Source organism: Mya arenaria, chromosome 6, assembly GCF_026914265.1.
Source record: "Mya arenaria isolate MELC-2E11 chromosome 6, ASM2691426v1".
Taxonomy (NCBI): domain Eukaryota; kingdom Metazoa; phylum Mollusca; class Bivalvia; order Myida; family Myidae; genus Mya; species Mya arenaria.
In genome coordinates this window covers 29,435,378-29,461,217 of record NC_069127.1, presented here as the reverse complement: position 1 = coordinate 29,461,217, position 25,840 = coordinate 29,435,378, and the positions used below count along the sequence as shown (strand labels likewise).

General features: G+C 36.2%; 1 protein-coding gene across 1 annotated transcript; it reads right to left on the bottom strand.

The window, feature by feature from the left end:
- Nucleotides 1-833: 833 nt before the first annotated feature.
- LOC128237523 (importin subunit alpha-7-like) lies at nt 834-25,735 on the bottom strand. Its single transcript, XM_052953106.1, has 14 exons — nt 25,664-25,735; nt 23,633-23,755; nt 23,294-23,380; nt 22,975-23,071; nt 22,479-22,567; nt 21,987-22,118; nt 14,502-14,590; nt 12,291-12,390; nt 11,703-11,866; nt 11,369-11,447; nt 10,805-10,930; nt 8,526-8,653; nt 5,153-5,328; nt 834-4,871 (listed from the first exon to the last, which is right to left on the bottom strand). Exons 2-14 carry the CDS (start codon nt 23,753-23,755, stop codon nt 4,684-4,686), a joined length of 1,578 nt encoding a protein of 525 aa, XP_052809066.1. The 5' UTR covers nt 25,664-25,735; the 3' UTR covers nt 834-4,683.
- Between the last annotated feature and the right edge of the window lie 105 nt (nt 25,736-25,840).

Sequence of the window (25,840 nt, the reverse complement as noted above, 5' to 3'; positions counted from 1 at the left end):
TTCAAGTAGATTTTGAGTTTTGCTCTGAACAGTATTTAGCTGTAGAAAATTTGACAGCTGTTTTTTTAATTATATACTTAGCACAACCTCTTAGTGTGATAATCTCAATATGGTAAACATTTGTGGCTAGTGATTTCAAGATTCTTCAAGCAGTTCAAGAGAAACAGAAAGACACAAGTTTGACCTTGACCTTGAACTGAGCTGCTTGTTACATGCGCTCTGCACATTGTCGTCTCAAAATCCTTCAAACAGTTCAGAGAAATGGAGCATACACTAAATATAGTCGTATTACAGCCATATGATCTTTGACCTAGAAGTCGATCTGAAGTCATTGACTTTGAACCAAGCTGGTTGTAACAAGTGCTCTGCAAATCGTTTCAATATAGTTAGCATTTATGGCGAGTTATTTCAAAATCCTTCAAGCGGTCCAAGGAATATGGAGCAGACACAAAATGTAGTTATATGACCTATGACCTGTTAGTGTGACCTTGACCTGATCTGGTTGTATTATGCACTCTGCACATTGTCTTGATACGGTGAACATTTGTGGTTAGTTACTTTAAAACAATTCAAGCGTATTAAGAGATATGGAACAGATATAATTTGACACAACTCGAACAAAATCCATGTCTTTCCAGATTTTTTACCAGTTGAACAAGTGCTAGAGCATTAAGATTAGGAATCCAAGATGCATGTTACCATCTTTGAGTGAACAACATTTCATTCTTTAGCATAATTTTTCATTATCATACTATTTGTATAACTACTTGTGCATTGAAATTGATATATCTTAACACTTAATAACATGTATTGATGTAAACACACGACAACAATATTGTTTCCTCATTTATTTGTTTTTCTCCATGTCAAAACAATAACTATATACACATCATTAACAATATAAAATCTACATTGAATCCAGTAGAAGAAAGACGGAACAAAGTAAAAACCTTATTTTTCATAGCGAGACATATAAAAGAACATTACTTGAGAAATTCAAAGAAAATCAATACAATACGACCTCGTTATAAGCAGTGTCTGTAAAAGAGAAGTTTCAGCACCACAGAAATACAGGAAACAGAGACATAGAAAACAAAACAAATGTACACCATTAACCAAAACATAGGTTTAAACTGTTAAAATTTGTAAAAAGCATGCCGACTGAAAGCAATAGAGGTTACGAAACATTTCTTGTACGTGTACAATCATGTTAGCTCCTTTTGACTGCTACGTCATCCAGGTACAGGTTTGTTTTACAATGTTAAAGCGTGCGGTCAATATCCAGGACACGTAGAACATTTGTGATCTATCTCATACACGTGTAGGCTCGTTCATGGAGACAAATAATGACGTCCTCAAAATCATGAGGATTAAGTCTTGAGGGAGTCAGTGATCCTACTGATACATGAAGAGATTGAGAGGGTATTCGCAAAAAGCTCTGAAGGGCAACTGTAACCAGTTTTTTATTCGGCCCTATTTGGGGCCGACATTCGGACCACCTCCCCTCCTGCCCAGGCAAAAAAATAGCTTAAAATTATTTTTTTTGGTGGAGCATTGACCTCTTTACATTCAGCAAATGTAGCAATATAGGGTCATTCATGAATATTACCATAGGTTTGTTGACTAAAAGGTTTGAAACATGTTGAACTTGATATAAATCATGTTAGTTTATTCCCCTTTTCGCCAAAACAACACTATTTTCCCTTATCAAAGAGCCCCACCACCATTCCCTTATAATTGGAAAAAATCACTGGTAACTTTTACTTGTATGACTAGCTACATGTACAAGTACACATACATGTAAAGTTTCGCAACCTCTCTATTGTTAACAGGTACACGTGTGATATGCTTGTTTGCGCTAAAAGACATGTGGAACAGACCAACGATTAGTTCAATATACTCAATACATTATTCAATAATATAAGTTAACACAGATACATCTTTAAACATTCCGCTACAATAAATGACTCAATGATGTACATGTATTATACAATGTAAAGATGAAACGAGAATGGTTAGGATATTTTATCAAGATCCAATTTATACATCTTTGTAACAACTTCAAACTATTGGAATGCTTTCTTTACAATCATAACTGGTCACATCAAGGCTCGATATAACATTCGATTTAGTTGGGTTATATTAAACAAAGAAAGTGAAGTTTAGATTACATCTATTATTGTTGATAAGCCAATAAATAAATTGTTTTTATTGATGTTAAAGTATTATCTTAGTTTATAATGCAATGTATGTTCCTTTAAACTAACTTGGTTCTTTGCTTAAAATTACACTACATGTATGGTTAAAAAAAAGAGCAAAAAAATGGTCAAAAACATACATTGACTATTAATACAGCTACACATGTATGTATAATCTTTAACTTAACGCTTTTAAACCTACAAGTTGGTTGGGCTCCCAACAATGTGAAGTTATGACAACCTTATGAGGGCTCAGTTCAAGACCGACGCAACTCCTTAATATTAAAATGGAAGGAAAGACGTCAGTGTTGTACCGAGCCCTCCCTATCACATATCGCAAGTCCTTCAGAAAAGGGCAGGACCTGTCGTGTGGTCAAGAGAAAACACCACTGTCAATAGACCGGTAAATGACCATGGTGTTTTCACTTGACCAATAGTCAAAAGTATATAAGTCAACAATTAGAGAGGTTCACATTTCATATCTCCAACACATTCAAGTTTGTGTACATTCAGCATCGGAATCTACATATCATTATTATGCTTCCAAAATTCCTTTAGTCAAATGTATTACATAAAATATCTCATATACAAAAACACCTTTGTAATTTCATAATGGATAGATGACATGAATTAAAAATCTTAATCATTAAGATTTTAGTAAAAACTAAAACATAGAAAAACTGAAAGCTTTGAACAATATGAAATATAAACCTCTGTTAATAATTCCTTCAACTACTGGTTCTGTAATGGACATGAAAACCTCTTCAGTAACAACAACAGTCAAGATAACATTCTGCATGATAATTATATACATTTCAAGGGCTCGAACATTAACAGACATTGAGCCAATTGTTCACAACTTGGTTAAAAGTTAACAATCTTGTTAATGTCATTGTTGTTCACTTTCGAATCATTACTTCTCTGTAAATTTTAAGAATACACATTTAATCTGTTTTAAATTAAATTAAGATTTGAGACAACTTTTCAGCTGTACTTGTTTGAATAAAATATATGAAACCATCATAAGATATTTTATGTTTAAAAGTTAACAATGAACAATGTTGTTAACTTTAACAAAGTTCTGAACAATCGGCCTATTAACTCTTATAATTATAGGAGTAACAACAAACAGTCTTGTGGCGAGCCCCCGACATGTAATTAATTTCAACATGGCTCAATACCAATACTATAATTTCAATCAAGTTAACATCACAGCTATTTGTTGTTGCTTTGTCCACTCCGAACCAGATAGTATCGAGACTGGCAGTACCACAATAAGTCGTTGAGCGTCAATGGACTGGGGCTCGTCTAAAGTGCTAAATCCAAGGAGTGAAAGTGAAAACGTTCCAAATTACATTGAAAACAAAATAGATAGAATCCTCTCACCCTCACTCCTTATAACGCACTGTAATGAACACGTCCGTGGGATTCACTTTCTCTCAATTTTCTCACACACTCGTAAACTCACATTCTTTGATTTTGGAGCTGCCCTCTGAAAAGAGGTTAATAATGCTGTTATAGCATTACTTTTTTTAATAACGTCACACAAACTATTATTTTGTTTAGGCCTAAAAAAATAATTGTTTGTTTAGGGTAACATCCCCAAACTTAAAAGCTAGGACAGGTAGGGATATTTTTTTTTTTTTTTTTTTACTTGAGTCGGCTGCTTTTATTAGGTAGGGTTACCTGAAACAAACAATTTCTTTTTCAGGCCTTATAAATTAGAAACATATATTTTTATGTTCACTTCTCATGTAAATAGTGAGATCACATTTCTTACATTAAAACATCATAAATACTTTCACACTGCATAGTTCTCAAGTCAAACAAAGACTAGTTTATTGAGGAACCTCACGAAAACTTGAAATCACTTCTTCCTGGTTGGTCACACTTTAATCTTTCAAAAGTATTATCTCCTGTTCCTCATTTCTGTACGTCTATGGACACATCGTCAATAAAACTTAACTCTCATACAAATGTCTTTGGCCTTTTTTCACCACATATATCAGTTCAAACACTGTAGTTCTTTGTGCTTTAAATTCTGTTTGTATTTAACACATTCATACTGTGTGTATACACACTTCTGGAAGCGTGTTCCTCTTCTGGATATCTTTAATCCACATGGTAGCGTGTGCTGTGGTTACTCATCTCGTCGATGGAGAAGTCATGTGTCTGTCGGGGGGATCACGTGACTGTTGCCTGTGCCAGGCGGGGGGGACCAAGTCTGGTCAAAACGTCGATGGCCTTGGACCTGGGATCTCGAAACGTCGCTGGGTGGACACAACAAGTGTCATGGGCCTGGGATCTCTGAACGTCGTTGGGCGGACACACCATGTGTCTTGGGGCTGGGGACTGTTGAAACGTCAATGGCCGAAGGACTTTGCAAATTGCAAATCCTGAGATTCTCAAATCTCATATCCGATCCAATGCTGGCAGTTGGCTGATGTTATGTTATGGAAGCTGATTAATGCACTCCATTTCAGCTCTAGAAGTTGAATCCTCCCATGGGTGCATTGTTTGCCTGGAACTGGAACTGTTCTGAATTCTGATCCACTTCAGGAGCTACGGTTTTGTCCTCTTCCTCCACTCCGAAGTATCGCTCAATCATGTCGAACGCCTTCTGGTAGATATCTCTGTTCTCATGGCTCTGAAGGAACTCAATCTTGTCCAGTCCTAAAACAGTACATACAATTTGTAATAAATCAAAATTCTTCAATAAAACAAACTGACTTAAACGAATAATTGTAAAAATCTTACAGCTGCATTTTAGTTTTCCAATTCAAATACTTAACAAAATGTTAACACCAGTCTGAAAATGACAACAACAGCACCAGTACAGTGACAATTCCTTAACTTTTTTCTTTGAGTGAATCAAGAGTTGAATAATTAACGTCATGTCAAGCTCAAACAGACAAATAATCAGAAACAAATACAGAGGAGGACCAAGTGTTTACCATAGCATTCTTCAATGAGGACAGCGTAAGGGTTGGTTCCGTTGTTGGCCTTGGCGAGCTGGTCACCAAGACGAAGGATGTTCTCAAGGCCATTGAGGGCTACGGCCACGATCTTGCTGTCCAGCACAGTGAGAAGGTCGCACAGAGGTGGGATACAGCCCTGCTCTACTAGGAACCTGCAGGGAACAAAAGGGATGTATATAACACGACAGAACATCATGTCTCGTAAAGTTAAATGAAGCTACTGGAAAAACATAAAGGCCCCATTTTTAACATTACACATATAATGGAGTACCACAAAAGGGATGCATTCTATTTGTTTATCATTGCATAGGTAAAAAGGGATACAAGTTCTGTAGAAATACTTTTATGGCAATGGTCTATTAACAAGACAAATTCCAGTCGATAATTGCAGAATTTCTGTATCGTCGTAGCAGAGAAGCCAACAGTAAAGTATACTGTGGCTTTCCAAGGAGACGAATTTCAATGAAAGCTGAATTCAATAAAATGTATCAAAGACATTTCTCAGTCTTCAAATGAATGTAACCCAAGGCTACAATAAATGGTAAGGATGAATCTTAACCATAAACGCTTTCAACTCAAGGTATAAACCAGCTTTATTGTTGATGGTAATAATGTCAAGTTCTGTAGAAATACTTTTATGGAACATGTCTATTTACAAGACAAATTCGAGTCGATAATTGCGCAGTCTATGTATCGTCTTAGCAGAGAAGCCAACGTTAATGTATACTGTGGCTTTCCAAGGAGACGAAATTTGTTTATAACTATTGTCAAACATATCAGTTTTTGCATGCCAATGAAAAACAGGCTATGACAGAAGCTGGTTTTGTTTCAAGCTAAAAAATGAACCTCAACTTATAACTTCTTATTGAATACCACATGAAGTTTTACTTAACCCTTTAGCACATAGACAAGTGGCCAGATTACACCTCCCAGTCAATAGCCATCTTACTGATAAGCAGTCCTTATCTGTATAGGTACTTTTCAGGATATTCGAAAATGAGCAAATGAATACAGCTGTATGACCTTAAAATCAATATTACTCCAAATAATTGTTTCCAAATATTTTTTATGTGAATACATTTTTTATAGGTATTTTTATAGGTAATTAATTTATCTAATAAATGGTGTCAATGATGAAATATAAAATTCTTTTATTTCATCTGTAAATGCATTTCCAAGATGGAATTGTAACATTTCTTTGAAATGTCATAATTGCATTAAATCAAAGGGTAATAATATGCTGGGATCGATCTAAATTTTATTACCCCTATCATAAAAAAGACACATCTGGATTAAAAAGCCGACAATTGATGTTCTTGTGTATAATACACAGAAATGTTGCAGAAATATCCGGTGTCATCCAGCTGAGAGATCCAGTCCAGAGTGTCTGTTTAACTTTATTACCCCCTCATAAAATTCTTTACAAAAAGAAAGCTGATAAATGTTTTCCAAGTAATGAATAAAAAGATCTAAATCATCAAACGCTTGCACAAATGTTGTTTACTTGACCTATTTTACGACCGAAACCATGCTGGCCATCGATTAGCTCAGCAGAAAATTTACTCATCATTTTCTCAGCTACTTATTGTTTCTATTGTTTGTAACACAAAATATTATCTACAAATAATTATAATCTTAATTGATTTCAATGGTAAATTAAACTGACATAATAATTTCATTGGTTTACGCATCAATGTTTTGGGGGAAATTCCATACTGTACAGTACTGCCATTCCTCGAGGTTTTATTACGTCACAGTAGGATCTCACACCTGTGATTGGCAGTATAAATAATGACCTTCAAGTTTTAGCAGCCGACAGGAGAGAAAATCAATACACAAAAGGTTAATCTTCAGCTTTATAAACATCGGGGATATTGTTTACAAAAAGGAAAATGCAATATTGAAGTATTGAAATGACCCTATTGAAATATGCGGGAGATGCGTTTACATCCAGTAGTGTATAGGGTCGGCCAGATGCGTTTACATCTGCTAATGAGCTATGTCGGCCTATCTCGTATACATGCGCTAAAGGGTTAAATAGCAAAAGGAAAATAACAAGGCTATTACAGGTTTTGTAGAAATACTTAAATGGAACAGGGCTATTAAGACAAATTCCAGTCGATAATTGCAGTTAATGTATTGTCATAGCAGAGAAGCCAATGGTAATGTGTACTGCGGCTTTCCAAGGAGACGAATTCCAATGAAAATTAAATTCATCTCTCTGTGTTAAAACATTTTTCAGTCTAAAGATGAATGGGTCAATTCGTCATACCAATGAAAGAGCACAGCAAGTGGAAGCCAAAACTTATCCCTTCTCTAAGTCAATTATGGGGAATAACTTAACAAATAGTAAAGCCAGATTCATCGGACTTGCCACAAAGCATAATGTCATAGTAAACATCGGACCAAGGTTCATGTTACTATCTTATGACTAAAATTGAAGTTTTTGAATGCCAACCCGAGGCTACAATAAAAGTTAAGAACGGATCCGTATCATAAACTTCTTAAACACAAAACCATGTGACATACTAAAAAGCAGGGAGAAAATCAGCAGCTAAAATATTGATTTTAACGATGTCAAGTTTTGTAGAAATACTTTTATGGAACATGTCTATTTACAAGACAAATTCCAGTCGATAATTGATGTATCGTCTTAGCAGAGAAGCCAACGGTAAGGTGTACTGTGGCTTTCCAAGGAGACGAATTTCAATGGAAGTTGAATTTATCAACATGTAGTAAAAAAAGAGGTGAAAATGAATCTTAATCATAAACTTCTTAACAAAACCATGTGACATACTAAATAGGAAAGAGCAAGTAAGTTCTAACTGAAGGTAAAAAACATGCTTTAATATTGTTGGTAACAATTTCAAGTTTTATAGAAATACTTTTATGGAACAAGTCTATTTACAAAATTAATTCCAGTCGATAATTGCAGTCAATGTATCGTCTTAGCAGAAAGCCAACGGTTAAGTACATGGGTGAAAGTTGGAAATCTTGAGAATCCTGAAAATTTAGCTGGAGGCCGCCTGGGCCCCCGGTGGGTCAAGGGCACAGCCCTGGTAGGGGGCTAAACCAGCTTTTGTATTGTTGGTAACAATGTTAAGTTCTGTAGAAATACTTTTACTTTTAATACTTTTATTTACAAGACAAATTCCAGTCGATAATTGCAGTCAATGTATCGCCTAAGCAGAGAAGCCAAACGGTATTGTATACTGTGGCTTTCCAAGGAGACGAGTTTCAATTTATGCTGAACTTTTGTCAATTTCAAACCCTCACTTGGTCTTGGTTGCATATTGTGAATTTTGAAAATAAGGAACTAGCAAAACTTTCGACCACTGAAAGTACATACTTGATTTGCTCAGGTGATCCTCCAGAAGTTGCGTTAGTTATGGCCCAGGCTGCCTCTTTGCGTGTTTTGAAGTCTGCCCGATTCAGGATGTCAATTAGAACTGGAAAAATGTTTGCGTCGATCACTGCCTGTGAAAATGGATGTACAAAATTGACAGCTGATCGTTGGAAAGAAATTGTGACAGTAATGGCAGCATTAGAACTTCTCTACCTTTGAAAACAATTAGGTATACATAAAGACCAGACCAGACTCACTTAATATGTGTTATTAGATAATACATCAGATCTTCAAGCTTCAAGAACAATTAGGTATACATAAAGACCAGACCAGACTCACTTAATATGTGTTATTAGATAATACATCAGATCTTCAAGCTTGGAGAACAATTAGGTATACATCAAGACCAGACCAGACTCACTTAATATGTGTTATTAGATAATACATCAGATCTTCAGGCTTCGAGAACAATTAGGTATACATAAAGACCAGACCAGACTCACTTAATATGTGTTATTAGATAATACATCAGATCTTCAGGCTTCGAGAACAATTAGGTATACATAAAGACCAGACCAGACTCACTTAATATGTGTTATTAGATAATACATCAGATCTTCAGGCTTGGAGAACAATTAGGTATACATAAAGACCAGACCAGACTCACTTAATATGTGTTATTAGATAATACATCAGATCTTCAGGCTTCGAGAACAATTAGGTATACATAAAGACCAGACCAGACTCACTTAATATGTGTTATTAGATAATACATCAGATCTTCAGGCTTGGAGAACAATTAGGTATACATAAAGACCAGACCAGACTCACTTAATATGTGTTATTAGATAATACATCAAATCTTCAGGCTTCGAGAACAATTAGGTATACATAAAGACCAGACCAGACTCACTTAATATGTGTTATTAGATAATACATCAGATCTTCAGGCTTGGAGAACAATTAGGTATACATAAAGACCAGACCAGACTCACTTAATATGTGTTATTAGATAATACATCAGATCTTCAGGCTTCGAGAACAATTAGGTATACATAAAGACCAGACCAGACTCACTTAATATGTGTTATTAGATAATACATCAGATCTTCAGGCTTCGAGAACAATTAGGTATACATAAAGACCAGACCAGACTCACTTAATATGTGTTATTAGATAATACATCAGATCTTCAGGCTTGGAGAACAATTAGGTATACATAAAGACCAGACCAGACTCACTTAATATGTGTTATTAGATAATACATCAGATCTTCAAGCTTGGAGAACAATTAGGTATACATAAAGACCAGACCAGACTCACTTAATATGTGTTATTAGATAATACATCAGATCTTCAAGCTTCGAGAACAATTAGGTATACATAAAGACCAGACCAGACTCACTTAATATGTGTTATTAGATAATACATCAGATCTTCAAGCTTGGAGAACAATTAGGTATACATAAAGACCAGACCAGACTCACTTAATATGTGTTATTAGATAATACATCAGATCTTCAGGCTTGGAGAACAATTAGGTATACATAAAGACCAGACCAGACTCACTTAATATGTGTTATTAGATAATACATCAGATCTTCAGGCTTGGAGAACAATTAGGTATACATAAAGACCAGACCAGACTCACTTAATATGTGTTATTAGATAATACATCAGATCTTCAGGCTTCGAGAACAATTAGGTATACATAAAGACCAGACCAGACTCACTTAATATGTGTTATTAGATAATACATCAGATCTTCAGGCTTCGAGAACAATTAGGTATACATAAAGACCAGACCAGACTCACTTAATATGTGTTATTAGATAATACATCAGATCTTCAAGCTTGGAGAACAATTAGGTATACATAAAGACCAGACCAGACTCACTTAATATGTGTTATTAGATAATACATCAGATCTTCAAGCTTCGAGAACAATTAGGTATACATGAAGCCCAGTTCAACTCAATAAGTATGAAATTCTAACATGGGAGAAATTAACTGTGTAAGTTAAATGTTGAATAATGAAAACTTGTATGAAATTCTCTCAAACTAAACTCCAAACTGAAAGCTTTCAGTTTATAGTACAGTCGAACCCTACTGGCTGAAACTTGCTGGACTCGAATTCATTGTTGGCTTGGACTGGATGTAAGGACAGATTTCTTAATTCTGAAGGTAAACATTCCCGCTTGGCTCAAATTTTACAAGGTTGCTGGTCCCTGGGAGTTTGAGCCACAGGGTTCGACTGTATGTGAATATTTCCCCAAGAATACCTGAATCTGCATCCTGTTGCCGGCGGTGATGTTGGAGATGGTCCAGCAAGCTTCCTTACGAATTGATTCCTTAGAGCTGCCCAGCAGGTGGAGCAGACAGGGCAGAGCCGAACAGCTCAGGATCACCTACATGACATTAAACACAATGGCTATATAACTGGTGTTTTTTTAATGTATATAAATAGTGATTGCCCATGAAAAAATACCGTAAAAACAAGAACATTGCCATTTCATGATTCAGGGAATGGTTAGATAAAATATCTCATTTTAAACCTTCAACTGCTTAAAGGTGCTCAGGTACACCCACAAAGTAACAGCAGAATGTATGCAATAAATGTCCTTACAATGTTGTTTTGCCAGGAAATTTACAATCTTAAGCCTTACACAGTCATTATGGAACCGAGGCCCAGATGCACATATGTAAAACAATGACCTTACTGGTGCATTGACATTTTTTTTGCGATGTAATCAGTTTTGTGTAAGACTCAAATAAGCTAGGAATAATATTCATTAACCAATAAATACAGACACATCTTGAAGAATAAAGCAATTCTTTTCTCAAACCTGTGTCTGGTAGTCATCCCCGGTGACAATATTGCCCACAACACGAAGGGCGGCAGACACCACACTCTGGTGGTTGTGCCTGAAATACACGGAATACATGAAGGTTAGAAATAAATGTTTAGTTCACAATAAGCTTTTTCATTTTTTAATAAACCTCGAAGATCATATATCATTGTGACAGAATTTTTGTTTAAACCATTAAACCATAGGGTTAATTCCAAATACTATTTAAGCAAGATATATTTTAATGTCCATTGGTGCTTGACAACATTAACCTCATATAACATCATTCAAACAACCCATTTGTGCATAAAAAAACATTGACAGAACTTACATGAGCAACTCTACTAGACGCCTGCAGACCCCTGAGTCAATGACAGCCTGGATTTTCTCGTTTGGCCCATCGGAGAGGTAGGAGAGGGCCCAGCAGGCGTCTGACAGCACATCCTTGTCTGTGTGATATAGGAGCCGGGACAAGATTGGCAGGGAGGGAGACACCTGAGGTTAAGACAGAGCATTTCATAAATTCCTTACTGGTAAGGCACATACCCTTAAACAATGGTATGACAAGGCCTACAGCTTCTAATTACAACTAAAAATGTAAGTTTTTCTGCACCAATATTATTTTGATATGACATTACACGGAACCACACTTATATAATGTTCACAACTGTTAGGCCAATGATGAGATTTCCTAGTCATGGGGCAATCCTGGACCAACAAATAGATTCAATATATTCTTTTGTTAAACGAAGTAGTTCATTATTGAGGGCAGTAGTAACAGTAGTAATAGGATCAAGTGTCACATTAATTAATTAACTCATGAGATGGAGCTCTCCTTTTCCTACACTTATTATCCAAAGCAGTACGATTTAACAAAGACTGAGCAATTCATTTAATAATTTTTCAATGGAGCTCTTACCTTGGAGAATTCTGGAGGTGGGTTCTTGCCTCTGCACAAGTTGGACAGACACCAGACAGCATTCCTCGTCATTGACAAACTTGTGCTCTTGCTCAATAACCTGTGGTGAATGTACAAGTAAATAGGATTTCTGCTAGCAGAAACTGCCAAATTTGTATGTGAATAAAGATGAGATTATAAATCCTAAACAGTCAATTGTATGTTAATCTCAGTGACACTCTCATACTTTTAAATACTAACAAGTGAACATTCTGCTTTAAAGTTCTTGATCAAAATTTCATTATCTTTTACATTAATTAGAAATATAATAATGTCTGGTTAAGCTTTTTGCAATTATTTCAGCTTGATTGAGAGTAAAACTGCTACATTATATCAATCCCATCAGATTCTGTTTCTGAGGTCGAAACTTGAATGTCCTGGTGACCATTCTGAGAACACTCCAAAAAACTCCAGCCATTACATGATCAAGGGCCAAGACTTTTTGCGTGAGAGGCATAGACATCTATACAACTAGCAGTAATTAGCAAACTAAAGTAAATCTAAGAGAACTTAATCAGGGTTCACTCTGGATTATATAGTCTTTTTTGTCAGGGATCTAAGGAGCTGCGTAAGGCCCCTTTGCGAGTCAATGGCAGTGCTCTTGTGGGATGTTTGAGGGTGCAAAGACCCCTAAAGCTTCTAGGGTATAAGCAGTTTAAGAGCCTTAGATTGCATTTAAACATACCTATACATGTTGATAAAAGTAAGACAATTTGGATCTACAATGAAAAAAGTAAGGGATGTGTATGACCCGACAGCTGAGGACTTGAAAAACATTTCAGCAAGTGTTTATGTCCTCTTTAATAGGGTGAAGCACCCTGCCCAGAGGCAAAGCTTGCTTTTTTTAAAAACCTCACTTTCCTTGCTTCAAATTTTAAGCAAACAGGTGTGAATACTTACAGAAGTATCCATTTGAAAACATACAACAAAATATTTTGTGGGGGTGGGGTCCCTAGAGTGGACCAATCACATCCCACATTTAATAAAAGAAATAGGAATATTACTATCTTTTATTCTATAAATAGTACATTTAATTGTAACATTTAATTAGCACATTTTGCAATAACATAATTATAGTTATTGAATAAATAGCACATTTTATTAGCACATTGTCATACAATTTCATATTCATTCTTTATTGAAAAAATATATTGGTATGTAAATACAAGAATTAAAATTACATGCTTGTTACGCACTCTAAGGCCTAAAAAAAAATTTGTTTGGTTAGGGTTACATCCTTCTCAAAAATAGGTAGGGTAGGCAGGCTTTTTTTTTATTTTTTTTTTATTAGGTTTTATATAAGAATATCATTTTCATCATTGGAGAATGGTGTTAAAGCTATCTTCTGTATAAGAATTTAAGGTTCAAACTTAATATTAAAAAGCAATTAAAAAAAAAAACGAAAAAAAATATTTATTTTTTTTAGTTTTTCATTTTTTTTTCAAACTGACTATGAAATAGTGAAATAGGGTCGGCGCCTATCTGTAGGTAGGGTCGGGTAACCCGAACCAAATGTATCTTTTTTTTAGGCCCAACTAGTTTTGGAAGTAATAATTGCGGATCTATTATTCGACTATTACATGGCGACAATTGTCGCATGTTTGCTCTTAAGAGCTTTAATCATTAAAGGCATGCCATTGTTCATCCAGGAAAGCATTAATTTTCTGAATAAATGACCAAGCCGTCTCCTAGTGCTAACGTCATTAAAAAAAAATATTATGTTCAAATGTCCCTATAAAAATGCCAAATTTGAAACATTGTTGCTATATTTGCGATTTTGTTGCATATGGTGACAATGGCGATCGATCGCCCTGTATATCTTGTAGTATTAATCTCAATTATGAAGGGAGATTATTATTGTCCCAACTCGAATGGGATTTATTTTCTGCTGTTTTGTTAAATGCGAGTCATTTATCAAAGAAAAGAAGATGTGTATTTCAGTGGACAAAATTAGCAAAAGCTAACTGGTTCAAGTTTTCAGGGCTTTTTCAAATTCTGATTTTTTATATATCAGGGCTTGTTTTTATTTGTTATGCCAAATAGTTCTGTGAGAATTCCACATCATCCAAGTCTAATTTTGATGACTGGTATTTAATAGTAGCTAGCGAACTCTTCCTACTAAAGTAATTCAAATCAAACTCTCTAGAATACCATACCACACTGGGTACTTACTGTAGTAGGGGTACAAGGATACCCTCACTGAGGACGTAGTCTCTGCACTCCGGGCTGTCTCCTGCAATGTTACCCAAAGCCCACACAGCCTGCAACAACACATTTAATACATGGATACAATGAAAGCAATACTCATCATTCAGCAATTCATTTGAGTAACAACCAAATTTGTTGAATTGATATACCCCGGCAGATTCGGCAAAGAAGATGGCATTGAAATCATGTGTTGGTGAAATTATCCACAATGCCAAAACAATAACCCCCTCCCGAAACCTTCGATTTGGCAAGATAATAAAGGGGTAATATCAATTTTGTTAATAAATAATAGCACATTGTTGCATAATCCAATGGATGACTTTGATCACTGCTGCCGATCAAGAAGAAGCAATGTTCCCATTTGTGTTATAATTATTATTAACAAAGCTTTCACACTTTAAAAAAGATTGATATCATGGTTCAGTTCATTCGTTACCTAAATTATTTGTTAAATGGTCTTAATACTAGAAGGAAATGTATGCATGCCATAAAATAAGCTTTAAACAATCATCAATCTCTTACCTTTAAACTAAGTCTTAAATACTCCCATTAACTTAAAATAACATAACTGCTTGGATTCTATAGTACTTTGTAAAACAATTTACAGCAAGGAAGATCAGCACAAGACAGTGCAACTCTGTATAAAAACAAAAGGACTTACATCTGCATGGGTGAAAGTTGTAAATTTTGAAAAACCTGAAATATTTTGCTGGGGGCCTGGGGGCCGCAGGGCCCCTGGTGGGTCCAGGGCAAAGCCGGAGGCCCCCGGAAGCTCCTGAGATTTAAGAATTTTAAGGGAATAAAATGCCATTCCAGAGTATAAATTGACTATGAAATGAAATTGAAGCCTGACTTAAATTACTTTAATGTATGGCTAAATAATATTTTCTACACTATTAAAAAGAAACAAGAGCTGTCACAGTATGTGACGAATGCCCCCGAATGTGACATTGTGTCAAATACATATGGCAAGTTATTTTAAATTTCCTCTGAACATAAAAAAATACCACCCATACTTGACAACCTACACTGTTATGTCCTTATATTCAGAATTCCCTTGTGAATAAACACTTAGTGTATCTTTCACCTAAGAGGTAGGGACATGGGTCTTGCACACGACACGTTGTCTTGGTATGTGGAACACATGTAGCAAGTGATTTTAAAATCTGTCCATACAAGGGAAAGTAACAGCCCTGACACGACAACCTATACTCTATGTCCTTATATGCAGCACTCCATTGTGAATAAACACTAAGTGTGACCTTGACCTTTGAGGTAGGGACACGGGTCTTGCACGCGACATGTCGTCTTGGTATGTGGAACACATGTGTCAAGTTTTTTTAAAATCTGTCCATACAAGGGAAAGTTACAGCCCGGACACGACAACCTATACTCTATGTCCTTATATGCAGCACTCCATTGTGAATAAACACTATGTGTGACCTTGACCTTTGAGGCAGGGACACGGGTCTTGCACGCGACACGTCGTCTTGGTATGTGGAACACATGTGGCAAGTTATTTTAAAATCTGTCCATACAAGGGAAAGTTACAGCCCGGACACTACAACCTGTACTCTATGTCCTTATATGCAGCACTCCATTGTGAATAAACACTATGTGTGACCTTGACCTTTGAGGCAGGGACACGGGTCTTGCACGCGACACGTCGTCTTGGTATGTGGAACACATGTGGCAAGTTATTTTAAAATCTGTCCATACAAGGGAAAGTTACAGCCCTGACATGACAACCTACACTCTATGTCGTTATATGCAGCACTCCATTGTAAATAAACTCTAAGTGTGACCTTGACCTTTGTGGTAGGGACACAGGTTTTGCACGCGACACGTCGTCTTGGTATGTGGAACACATTTGGCAAGTTATTTTAAAATCTGTCCATACAAGGGAAAGTTACAGCCCGGACACGACAACCTATACTCTATGTCCTTATATGCAGCACTCCATTGTAAATAAACACTAAGTGTGACCTTGACCTTTGAGGTAGGGACACGGGTCTTGCACGCGACACGTTGTCTTGGTATGTGGAACACATGTGGCAAGTTATTTTAAAATCTGTCCATACAAGAGAAAGTTACAGCCCGGACACGACAACCTATACTCTATGTCCTTATATGCAGCACTCCATTGTGAATAAACACTAAGTGTGACCTTGACCTTTGAGGTAGGGACCAGGTCTTGCACGCGACATGTCGTCTTGGTATGTGGAACACATGTGGCAAGTTATTTTAAAAATATTAATATAAGAAAATAATACCATTAATGAATTTTATGCCTAAACTGATTCGTTTGGTAGGAAATGTATCAACAGTCACAAAAATGTATAAGGTAGAATTTCTTCATTTATTTATTATAATTAAGATTTGGACCAAAAAAACTTATAATATTTCAAACTGATGTTTTTGTCAACACTCTTTTAACAACCATTAATCAACCAAGTTTGATTCTTTTCCATTTATTCTGACTGTTGCTACCATTTTCATTTTTTCATTTCCTTATAAGCACCGTCTGTTTGGCCAGTCCGTGTAATTTTGCAACCCTTTTTGCTTTTTCAGTTTTGAGAAGCTGCAGGGAAGATTCCCAAATGATTGGTTTTTACACATCATTTCATCGCCAAATGATTACGCTCCGCAGAGTGATTTCCCCATCTATCACCGTTTTTGTCAACCTCAGACAAACATTCCCACCTCCACTTTTTACTGCCTTTTCTAAGTCCTTCGTATTATAACCCGCTAGCAAAAACTTAATTTTCAGAACTATTTTGTTTGATAAACAATCGTCTGCATCGAATGACAGTTGCTAATAATAACAATGTCGGCCATCTTTATGTGCAGTCCTTAAGTGATAAAAGACACGCTATTTCATTGGAGGGCAAAATCGAGTAAGCCAATCAAAAGTATCCTTTCACACGAATGACGTATAGGGTTTTCCTCGACCTCGTTTGTCGGAATTACGATTCGGCGATTCCCGATGAAAGAGGATCGCACACCGAGTCTGTTTGGCCGTAATCGAACAAAAAGATCGGCTATCTCCGTAAATGAAACAAAAACGCGCACTTGTTCAAGCGGGCACCTGCTGGATTGCAAAAATGGAGGTTGTGAAATCGGACTTATTGTTGACCTCTGCAAAATATGATCAAATTCGGAAGAGGAGTTGGGTCATACCCCTAACCCCCCTCTGAAAATCTCAACGGATTTACACGATTTGGAAAAACGACCCCTCTGGATCAGGAAAAACCGGAAAATCCGGCATATGCCGGAAAACTTTCACCCATGCACCTATCTTGTACAAAGCCCTTCAGCAGAAAGAACAAAAAACCTTCCCTTAAAAATAAAATAACTAGAGATTGCTTTTTTGAAAAAGCGCTTGTCTACCCTATTGTGTGGTCGTAGCTGAGAAAAAATAAATGATGGACATGAAATTTGTAACTTTGGACTGGAGACAAACCAACAGTGAAGTTTGGTTTATTCGATTATATTAAATAGTGAAGAGAAGAAAGTGTTGTTGATTAATCATGGAAAATGTAAACGAAGTTTGCATTGTATGAAGTTCCTGGGCGCAAGCGTTATTCAATTATTGATCGGAAACCATTTTTCAGCTCACAGTCAACGTGACCATGACCTTTTACCTACTGATCACAACATCAATAGGGATCATCTACATAACCAACTTGCATACCAAGTATTAAGTTCTTGGGTGCAAGTGTTCTTTAGTTACTGAGCGGTAACCATTTCTTCAACTCAAGGTCATGGCAACCTTGACCTTTGACCTACTGATCTCAAAATCAATAGGGGTCATCTACTAGTCATGACCGACTAGCGTACCAAGAATGAAGTTCCTGGGTACAAGCGTTCTTAAGTTATTGAGCAGAAACCATTTTTAAGCTTAAGGTCACCGCCAACGTATCATTTTTTACCTGAAGGTAACCTTGACGTTTGACCTTTTGATCTGAAAATCAATAGGGGTCATCTTCTAGTCATGAACAACTAGCTTACCAAGTATGAAGTTCCTGAAACCAAAGGATCTTTAGTTATTGAGCGGAAACTTTTTCTTCACTTCAAGGTCATGGCAACCTTGACCTTTGACCTAGTGATCTCAAAATCAATATGGGTCATCTTCTAGTCATGACCAACTAGCATACCAAGTATGAAATTCCTGGTTGCAAGCGTTCTCTAGTTATTGAGCGGAAACAGTTTCTTCACCTCAAGGTCACGGTGACCTTGACCATTGACCTACTGATCTCAAAATCAATAGGAGTCATCTACTAGTCATGAACAACTATGAAGTTCCTGGGTACAAGCTTTCTTTAGTTATTGAGCAGAAACCATTTTTAAGCTTAAGGTCACTGCCAACATAACATTTTTTACCTAAAGGTAACCTTGACCTTTGACCTTTTGATCTCAAAATCAATAGGAGTCATCTAATAGTCATGAACAACTAGCATACCAAGTATGAAGTTCCTGGACCCAAAGGATCTTGAGTTATTGAGTGGAAACCGTTTCTTCACCTCAAGGTCACGTTGACCCTGATCTTTGACCTAGTGACCCCAAATTCAATAGGGGTCATCTACTAGTCATGACCAACTAGCATACCAAGTATGAAGTTCCTGGATCTAAGAGTTCTATAGTTATTGGGCGGAAACGAAGTGTGACGTACTGACTGACTGACTGACAGACTGATGGACTGACTGACGGACAGGGCAAAAACAATATGTCTCCCCATGAATGGGGGAGACATAAAGATATTACACGCAAATGATTTTTACATGGAAGGTCACCACGACCTTGACTATTGACCTTGTTACCCCCAAAACAATTGGGATCATCTAGACATCATGACCAACCTCACTTCAAAGTCTGGTGAACCTAGATCAAAGCATTCTCCTGATATTGCACGGAAATATTTTTTTACATTAGAGGTCACAGCGACGTTGACCTTTGACCTTGTGACCCCCCAAAATATAGGAGTTTTCTAAACCTCATGATCAACCTCCCTACCAAGTTTGGTGAACCTAGGTCAAACCATTCTCAAGATATTGAGCGGAAATGTTTTTTACATTGGGGGTCGCCGCGACCTTGACCTTTGACCTAGTGACCCCAAAAACAATAGGGATCCTCTACACCTCACGACCAACCTCCCTACCAAGTTTGGTGATCCTAGGTCATGCGGTTTTCCAGTTATCGATCGGAAACGAAGTGTGACGTACGGACGGACTGACGGACTACCTGACTGACGGACAGGGCAAAAACAATATGTCTCCCCCAGAGAGGGGGAGACATAACTAACAAATCTTATTGATTCAGTCAACAAGAGCTGTCAGAGACAGCGCGCTCGACTATTTCGCCGCTTTGTGGTGTATGGATTGAAAAGTTTTGGCGAAACATGCATGGAACACTGTTAGATTAGATTTCAATGCAATGTACATGATGTGCTGAGATAGTTACCTCCTCCTGTGTACATTTTAACTTAAATTCTAAGTAGAAGAAGGGGCATAATTTTGTCAAAATGCTTTACCTCTATCCTGTGTTCAGGTTGGGGGCATGATGGTGAACAAGTGTGCAAAATTTCAAAGCCAGATGTCCATGGACTTTGAAAATATTTGAGGTGGTACACAAACTTTAATATAAATTCTAAGTTGGAAAAGGGGCATAATTTTGTCAAAATGCTTGATAGAGTTACCTCCTCCTGTGTTCAGGTTGGGGGCATGATGGTTAACAAGTGTGCAAAGTTTCAAAGCCAGATGTCAATGGACTTTGAAAATATTTGAGGTGGTACGCAAATAACATAAATTCTAAGTTGAAAAAGGGGCATAATTTTGTCAAAATGCTTGATAGAGTTACCTCCTCCTGTGTCCAGGTTGGGGGGCATGATGTTGAACAAGTGTGCAAAGTTTCAAAGCCAGATGTCAATGGACATTGAAAATATTTGAGGTGGTACGCAAACATTAACGTAAATTCTAAGCAAAAAAAAGGGCGTAATTTTGTCAAAATCAGGGCTCTCACTAGGCTGAAAATTTTGGGAGAAGTGACTTCTCCCTTCAGTCAATTTAGGGAGAAGTGGGGAGACTTTAGGGAGAAGTGATACTTTTTATAACACCTGATACAAAAACTATGCCATACCACACACCTCAGTTTATATTCACATTCAAATTGATTGCTATAACTATATAAAATGTTCATAAAATAATGTATCATTTTTGGCTCAGCAAAAGTGTATTTGTCAATGTCACATAGTTAATCTCCAAATAGCATCTAAAATGAAGCAAAAAAATACATCTAAGGATTTGAAATAATCATAATGACCTCATAAATGAACTGTCAATAAAGTAGGGGGACGAATCTTGTTTTGGTACGTTCGGGATAGGGTACGAATGTCACATTCAGCTGTGCTGTTATTTACTTGTCTCTGGCTAAATAATTTTAAATATGCTGACATTTAAGAACCAAATGACATTTAAATCAGTGTCCTTGATGAAAAATTTACCAATACATAATGGGAAGTTGAAAAATTAACTCGGAAAATTGTTCTGACAAAATGGCGATCTCGCCGATTTTTTTTGACATCGTAACTGTGACAGGAGAAAATTACTGTAAGTAAACTCTACATAACGCAAAAAAATAATATTTTTTTGTGTTTACAAATCATTTTTCATCATGAACTTTCACTAAAACCAATCAAATATTTGGTGATACATCATGTTATTGATTTTCTTAGCGCCTACTTGCCGATGGCCCGAGATGGCTATGGCCGTCTGCTTCAAAAGCAACAATGTTTAAATGTCTTGCATTGTTTGTTCAATACATATATTAATTACTTTTTAACTTAAATTAATGCTTGACACGATATTTCATAATTATGTCTCCAATTCTATCTCATTTTAACGAACTTATATCATCTGATCAGGGTCTTCTGAATGTACATTCTGATTGGTCAACTTTCAATAGCTCCGCCTACTGGCGATGTTTTGGTAATTGGATGGCATGGCCCAATTATCGGATTAGGAGATTACCAATTTGTATGAATGGCTTATTGTGATGTTTTGACTAATGGGACATTGGCCAAATACTCGCTGATTGACAGATTTACAATGTGCTAAAATTTTCGGCGAAGTCAATGTCGCTTTGATGATACAAATGGGCGAAGTCTGGGAATTTTAGGCGACCACTTCGCCCAAGTCGCCCCCTCGCGAGAGCCCTGAAAATGCTTGATAGAGTTACCTCCTCCTGTGTACAGGGTGGGGGCATGATGTTAAACAAGTGTGCAAAGTTTCAAAGCCATATGTCAATATTTGAGGTGGTACACAAACTCTTACAAAAACTTTAACATAAGTGGTTACGCCGACGCTCGGGTGACTAGGATAGCTCTCCTTATTCTTCGAATATACAAGCTAAAAATGCCTTGATTTACATGAACATCACAAGTGATTGTCCTACCTGTTCTTGTACATCTTCTATGGGCGAGGAGAGAAGTCGTACAAAGATGGGCACAGCGTTGGACGATATCACCACTCTCGTCTGAAGGGATGAACCTGACGCAATATTCGTCAACACCCAAGCTGCCTCAAACTGAATAAACAAACAAGGCCAGAGTTAAAAGAAATTCATAGTTTTACAAAAAAAATTCAGCAACTAAAACAATTACCAATTGGACATACTGCATATTAGAAAGATTGTAATTGTAAACCTATATATATATGTGTATGTCTTATCATCTTAAATGGAATCTAGGTTATGGCGACCAGTGAAGTCCTTGTAATGATTATATTAATGCTGATAACACCCAAGGCAATTGACATATCTTAATAATTAAATGAAATCTACATGGACATGCCAATAAGTAAAAATTAAAACCTTATTACTTAATGACATAACCTTGAAAAGTCTTCGACGAGCTAAAAACAAACAGCTGATAAACATGGATTTTACCTGCAATGTGCAGTTGTCCCTTTCCAAAAACTCCACAAACTTTGGAATGATGCCAGTCTGAATCACCTCATCAATGGGTGGGTTGGGCTCTGAAGGCCAGAAAAAGGGTTTAATTAAGGCACACAGTTAAGCATTCCCAATGCACAATGGAACACCAAGGTATTCTCCATGTTTGATTCAAGAAGCTTCTTTATCGATAACTTATTTTTTTCATTCAATGAAATTCTGTGGATTACTGTGCAGTCATCAACATCTCATTTTCACTTTGGACCAACAAGCCCACATACTTATAATACTGTTTGCAATAAGCTACTTGTACATATATTTGAAGCAAGCCCTGCAAACATTTACTAGCAATGCAGGTTTGTGTGAATTCTGGCTTCAGGGATGAATGAAGATTGTAAGGCATTAGTCTTTAAGTCTTTTAAGGGATTATTCTAAACTTCCTTTCACGGACGCCCTGTTATTCATACAGACCTATGATGGTATTATGTACCTCTAGACAGTAGTTTCCTGAACTTCTGTGTGGCTTGCTCCTGCCTCTCCTGGTCGTCGCTGTACAGGTCGGCAACCATCTCCTGAGTTATCCCACCCTGTAACCATAGTATGGCACATTCAACCCCGATGCAATCATTAGACCTTAATTTGGGCTATTAGACCCATTAAAATAGAAATATCAGTTATCCTGTTTCTAACAAGGGACCCCGGTTTAATTCTCAGCCTGTTTGTAACATTGTGCCACAGAAAGGGATATGTTAAAATAAGAACTTATATTACAACCATAGTACCATATATATTTTTTTTTCGAAATGTACCTCTAGGTTAGTGACGACTCCCTCTGGGACATCTGAGCCCAATTCCTCTTCCCCTGCATCCAGGGCAACATTGCGCCTCTTGGACAACTAAAATTCATAACATGAAATTATTCAAAAAGCATTTTTGATTACTAAAAAGAGCATATTTATTGAAACATTGAAGTATAACTTCTTTTATCAGTTATTAACACACATTGTTTCTGTACATGTAGTTGTGTTTAGATACTGCATTCAATTAAATGTAATGAACATGAGTTAATATTTTGTTATGAGACTGCATTAAGCAACAAAGTAAGAACCATTGTTACCAGACACTTAATCGATTATGCAATCACTTACAGTCTCATCTCTCTTTTGTTTACGAATTTGAATCCCCTCCTCTTCTCTGCGTCGCCTTAGCTCCAGAGAGTCGAGCGCTTTGTTCTTGTATGATTTAATCCGACTACTTGAATCTGAGGACATCTAAAAAGAAAATAGAATTATAATAATAATCACTTCAAAATCAAAGCAGTTATTTTACACAGAAATTTGAGTTTCAGTTTAAGTTTGTTGAGGAGATGACATGAAACTGCCACAAAAATGTGTAATAAAAGAGTTTGCATAGGAAATATCATTGCAGGTTAAATAACAAAGAATCAAGATTCAAACTCAAATCATTGTGCACTTATCTACCAAGTTAAAATTATCAGGACAATGAAATAGTAATATAACTTTTCGTGGATGCAATTGACCTGACAAATCCCTGCTTTTTTATACTAAATAGTTGCAGCCAAGGTTTAAGAGCCTTTTGTTTGGCCACTAAACCACCATGTACATTTCTAATCAAGTACAACATTTATGGCCTGTCACCTGAAAACACACCAATCCAAAGGTGCTCGTCACATTGCCTGGATACAGTAATACATTTTCTTTTATAATTTTTTATTTTTAATATTTTTTTTTTATTTTTTTATTATTTATTTTGGTCAAAATAGTGAATATATGTCATTTAAAAAATTATTCCACAATTTTTCATGAAAGAAAATTAGTATAATATATAAATAAATATAAGGTAAACATGTGCAAAAAATCATCAATTCCAAACGGACCTAATCAATAGAGCATAGTTCCTAAAATAATTGAGATAATCTAATAATTTTTACTGTTCTGATAAGGTAAGATTCCCATCTACAAGAAAAATGTAACTTTTATGTTAGTAAGATTGACCTTTACTGCATATTCAAACAAAATGCACCGACCAGAAACTGAAATTCGCCATTACGAAAGAACCGGGAGGTTGAAAAACAACGGATTTTTCCCCCCTAAAACATGTTAAGAACAGACTGACATGCAAACTTTGCGCATGCATTACAAAGAGAAGCTTAAAATATCATTCCTACCGATAAAAACTCGTCGAGTACGCGTATTTATCCAAATAGAACGTTTTTTGTTGCAGTATTTCTACTTTCACTTTGGATAACATTTGAATGTTTTTCCAGTTACATCATTAAAACAAGGAAAGTCGATGGTAGCCGTCCAATGAAAACGCTTCGTGTATTTAAGTCATAGCCGAGTGCGCAGTCAAGGTCAAAATTGCAAGGTGATTCGAAGTGAAAGTAGAAATAATTATCTCAATTATTTTAGGAACTATGCTCTATTGATTAGGTCCGTTTGGAATTGATGATTTTTTGCACATGTTTACCTTATATTTATTCATATATTACACTAATTTTCTTTCATGAAAAATTGTGGAATAATTTTTTAAATGACATGTATTCACTATCTTGACCGAAATAAATAAATAATTAAAAAAAAGGAAAAGAAAAAAAAGAAGATAATGAAGTATGTATTACTGTATGTATTACTGTATCCAGGCAATGTGACGAGCACCTGTGCGCCAATCTATACATATTCAGTTTGTATTGGCTTCACTCCAACCAGCCAATTACATCGAAGATTTAAATTACCCTGCCAAGACGGAACAACTCAGCAACAAAAGAAAATATTTGAACAGTTTTATATCTCTGTCAAAAGCCCAGCTGTTGTCTTTTGAATTGACACACAGCATCTCTGCTGCAAAATTGCATTATGATCGCGCTTAGTAAACTGATTAACGAACATGCTTTTCTAAGTTCATTTGCAAACACTAGAAATTTTATTTCAAAATATGTATGCATTCGTTCATTATCAGCTGTTGATAATTTTTACATGACAAAATTTAGGAACAACAAAATTTTGCCAGTGCAGTGGCATTGCCATGTGACAGTGTCTGGCAACTTTGTGTCATATTAGTATTAGAAACAAATGCTTGTTAGATTTGGTCCTTGAAACATGATATATTAAAATACAGACTAATATGCAACAAAGTCCTTTAATAGAAAGCGACTATACCGTAAAATCTCAGTAAATAAGTGTTATGTGTTTTTCTGTTCTTTTCCTTTCGCCTTGTTCACTTCCGTGTCGTCACTGCGCATGCTCAAATAATAGTCTTTTTTATTTAATACCTTATATTTTTCTCTCTCATTCATATTCACAGTAATAACTGCCGTAAATTGATTTAAAAATATT